Raw genomic sequence first — 5,001 nt, forward strand, 5'->3', positions numbered from 1 at the left:
TAATAATTTTGATTTTAAAAAATATTTTCAATGTCATAAATTATTTTTTACTCTAGTAAAAATAAAAGATGTCACTCAAAAACATTTTTCATTCATAAATCAACCACTAAAAATCATTTCCGAAAAATATTTTCTACTCACTAACCAAACATGAGAAAATAAGTCCATAATCTACTTGTTTTCCAGGAAAACATTTTCTAGGAAAACATTTTCCATGGAAAACATTTTCCTCCATACCAAACACACCCTTAAATTTTATAACAATAATTTCAAATATCACCATTTGGGTTCTAAATTAAGTACTTAACTACTTATACAATAAACTTGACCACGAATTTGGAACTTCAAAATCGAGTCATTTAACTTTCATTAAAGGAATGCAAGTCATTATGTGGACGTGTTCATTATATCTACATTTATAAATGCTTGAAATTACTTTTTAACAAATAAATAACTCTATAATTGAATAAAAGTTAACGGTTCATGTGTTTGATAAAATTGTACTGATAACCTATTTTTAAAATTAAAATAACTAAAATATCCTTAATTTTATTCAAGAAAATATGAATTTCAAAGTATTCTTATAATTGTTTTTACCTAAATACACAACTTATTTTACTACATTTTTAAAAATTTCTTACCATTTGAAAAAAATATAAAAATTTCTACTTTCTCCTTTTCTCGGAATACATTACTTTATACGATGTATAGTTTGGATGTAATGTTCAGGACGTACTCGATGTACTGGGATTTTAAGTGATATCAGGCCGAAGGCAGAATTTTCAATAAGGGAGTTCAAAATATAAAAAAATAGACACAAAGTAGTTGAAGAGAGTTTGACATCTACTATATATACCTAGAAAATTATTTTAACCATATATAAATAATATAATTTTTCACCGAAAGGGGTTCAGATGAACCCCTTGATTGTAAGGTGGCTCCGCTACTAACAGTATGTTTGGATCATTGTTATCCATTGTATTGTATTGTATCGTTACTATACCTACAATGTTTGTTTTGATTGTTACTTAAAATATATTGTATTGTTAAATTTCGTTGTTACGTAACAATGAAAACCCCTATTTTATGGAACAACAAATTTGGTGTGTTCTCATTGTTACTTAATTTCTTTTTTCAATTATATATTTACATAATATTTCAAAATACTATTTTACCCTTTATCTTAATTATTTGAATCTAGTCAAACCTCCTACCCTAGAATAATTAGGATATTTTAGTAAATTTATAAATTACAATACAGTACGATACGATCAAACCAAACAATTAAAATGTTATTAAACAACAACAAACAATATAGTCTAGCCAAACACCGTACTACCATATACTACAGTACAATAGAATACAATACATTATGAAACAATGGGTAACAATAATCAAAACAAAGTGTAAGTGATGTATTCAAAACGGAAACAGGATATATCAGAATGTTGATTGATGTATTTAAAATTAAAATGCAGTATATCAAAATATTTTTTAATATCCGAATTCTATAAAATTTTCTTTAAAAATGAATAATGAATCGAGAGACAAGTGAAAATTAGGAACTTTAATTGAAAAAAAATGTGTTGAGAATTTTATAAAATATTAAGAATAAACATCAAAAGAAAAATACTTACAAGCTGAAAAATCACAAATTATAAACACATTAAATATTACCAAACACATATAAATAAAGTAAAACAATTACTTATAAATAAACTTGAACCAAACTCCCATCTCATTTTTCAAAAAGCTAATAATATTCCTCCACATTCCGGGATATTCGATTGAAATAAATAAATAAATAAAGGGAATTGCCCCCACAAAATTGAAAAGAAGGGAAGACCAATTTCTCTTTATAATTTTCGTCGTTTTGTTGGTTGTGGGGTTGTTACACCCATCGTTTTGGACCCCTATTCAAAGTGTAAATTACTAGAACTTGCTAAAGTCCTTGAAGCTAATTTATTACGTTTAACTTTCAAAGTTATTTGATAAATGATTAGAATTATGAAAATACGAACAATAAAGAAATTAGTTATAAGTGAGCATATGTATGCGTAGTGACTGGTTAATGATACGTTAGTTATCATACCTTCTATTCTGTTTAACCTATTCTAGGTAAAAATAATTACTTTATTTTATTTAATGATAATACTATAATTTTAATTTTTTATCTGTCATGTTTTTCAAATTTTTTCTTAAACTATGTGACAACAAACTACGTCTTTTTTTAGTCAGAAAAAGTACGTAATTCTGTTATAACGTATACATATACTTAATTATCCGAGTTGATAAATTGTCAACCAAATGTTATGAGAATTAATTTTATATATCAATAATTTCTTTCTTGTTATAAAGTATTTGTATTATAGTGAATGTCTATCATGTGGAGTCCTTTTTAGGATATGATTAAAGAGTCCTCCTACTTGGGGACCAAGTTAGATTTCTCCTATCTTCATTGTAAATTCATTCATCAAGAGAAATAACAAGTCTTCTCTTCTTTTCTCTCTAGTTTCTTCTTCTTATTCTATAGTTTTATAACACGTTATCAGCACGAGACTCTAATTTCTCAAAAGTGAAGGTTAGATTTGAAGAATTAATAAAGGTATTATTTATTCTTTTGTTTTTAATTTTAATGGCCAATCTTACAAAACTAGAGTTCATTGCCCTCCAAAGTTCGGGCAGGAACTACCTCTCATGGGTGTTGGATGCTGAAATCCACCTTGATGCAATGGGTCTTGGAGACACCATAAAAGAAGAAAATAAGGCATCAAATCAAAACTGTGCACGAGCAATGATATTCTTGCGTCATCATCTTGACGAGATTCTGAAAATCGAATATCTGACAGTTAAGGATCCACTTGTTTTGTGGAAAAACCTAAAAGAAAGATTTGACCACTTGAAGATGGTCATACATCCAAAGGCACGATATGATTGGATGCATCTAAGGCTACAAGACTTTAAGTCTATACATGAGTATAATTCTGCCATGTTCAGAATCACTTCTCAATTGAAATTATGTGGAGAAACGGTTAGTGAGATTGATATGATGGAAAAGACATTCTCCACTTTCCATGCCTCGAATGTGCTCTTGCAGCAACAATATCGAGAGAAAGGTTTCAAAAAGTATTCTGAACTAATTTCTCATCTTCTTGTGGCCGAGCAAAATAATGATTTATTATTGAAAAATCATGAGAATCGACCTACTGGATCTGAACCACTTCCTGAAGTGAATGAGGCGTACGCCCACCATGCTAGGCGTGGAAAAGGTCGCGGTCCTAATCGTGGACGTGGACGTGGTCGTGGACGTGGACGTGGTCGTGATTATGGTCAAGAACGTAATTCTAATCTTGGCATTAATCATTCATCAAATAAAAAGGAAAAAAGAAAGGATGAGAAACGTGAAGCAACTAGGGAAGGTTGTTTTCGATGTGGTGGAAGAGGTCATTATGCACGTGATTGTCGTACTCCCAAACACTTGGTTGAGCTTTATCAAGAATCACTAAAGAAGAAAGAGAAAAATCCTGAGGCAAATTTTATCTCTGAAAATCAAGTTGACATCACGCACTTGGATATAGCAGATTTCTTCGCACATCCTGAAGGAAAAATAGATCACTTAATTGGTGATGGTTCTGTGAACATGGAAGAGTGATATTTTTTTTTTGTAGTATTTATTAATAAATTTCATGTAATGATAGTTGTTTGCATGAATATTAGTATTTTAAATTAGTTTAGTCGTTCATTAGCTTGTTCCTTAATTCTTAATAAAATAATATATATTTTTCATTGTTTTATTTATATGATTCTAATATGATAGAGTTAGTCAAATACTAAACTTTATCACGTGTTTGTATTATATTAGGTCTTTAACTTGATCTAATGTTAAAAACATGCAGTCTGTTATTAACTAGGATTAAATAATGATTTTATTTTATTTTCCAAACAACTCGTTTTTGACTTAGAGGAAACAATAAATTAAGGCTCAATTTCTAATATTTAATCATTAATTTATTCCTTTGAATATATTGTACCCTTTTGACAACACTAATATTTAATATATATTTATTTTGTGTATGTCATTTCATGTGAAGATATGGATAATTCTAAGAACATATTATCGAAATATGAAGATATTTGTTTGATTGATTCTGGTACAACACATACGATATTCAAAAATAAGAAATATTTTTCTCATTTAAGTATGGGAAAAATAAATGTTACTACAATTTTTGGTAGTACTAATATGATTGAGGGCTTTGGAAGAGCCATTGTAATTTTGCCCAAGGGAACTAAACTCATCATTAATAATGCTATGTTTTCTCCAAAATCTAAGAGAAACTTGTTGAGTTTTAAAGATATCCGTGAAAATGGTTATCATATCCAATCAATGGATGAAATAAATCTTGAATATCTTGGTATCACCAAGTATGTCTCTGGGCAGACATGTGTTATAGAAAAGTTCCCTGCTTTATCTTCTGGCTTGTATTGGACAAAAATTAGTGCAATTGAGGCACATTTTATAGTAAATAAGAAGTTTACTGATTCCAATACATTTGTACTTTGGCATGATCGTCTAGGACATCCTGGGTCAATAATGATGAGACGAATTATAGAAAATTCGAATGGACATCCACTAAAAGACCTAAAAGTTCTTTTAAATGGTGAATTTTCTTGTACTGCTTGTTATCAAGGCAAGTTAATTGTGAGACCATCACCAATGAAAGTTAAGATTGAGTCCCCTGCGTTCTTGGAACGTATACATGGGGATATTTGTGGACCTATTCACCCACCTAGTGGGTCATTTAGATATTTTATGGTTCTAATAGATGCTTCTTCTAGATGGTCTCATGTGTGCCTATTGTCATCTCGTAACTTGGCATTTGCAAAATTATTGGCACAAATAATAAGGTTAAGGGCACACTTTCCTGATAATCAGATTAAGTCCATTCGTCTTGATAATGCTGCAGAGTTTTCATCCCAATCATTTAATAATTATTGTTT

The 5,001-nt window shown here is 29.6% G+C and overlaps 1 protein-coding gene across 1 annotated transcript; it reads left to right on the forward strand.

The window, feature by feature from the left end:
* Window positions 1-2,571: 2,571 nt before the first annotated feature.
* Window positions 2,572-4,129, forward strand: LOC107016927. The gene is made up of 2 exons (XM_027916294.1): window positions 2,572-3,379; window positions 3,965-4,129. The coding sequence occupies exons 1-2, from the start codon at window positions 2,636-2,638 to the stop codon at window positions 3,977-3,979; spliced, it is 759 nt and encodes a 252-aa protein (XP_027772095.1). The 5' UTR covers window positions 2,572-2,635; the 3' UTR covers window positions 3,980-4,129.
* Window positions 4,130-5,001: the final 872 nt, after the last annotated feature.

This window comes from Solanum pennellii, chromosome 4, assembly GCF_001406875.1.
Source record: "Solanum pennellii chromosome 4, SPENNV200".
NCBI classification, from domain to species: Eukaryota; Viridiplantae; Streptophyta; class Magnoliopsida; order Solanales; family Solanaceae; genus Solanum; species Solanum pennellii.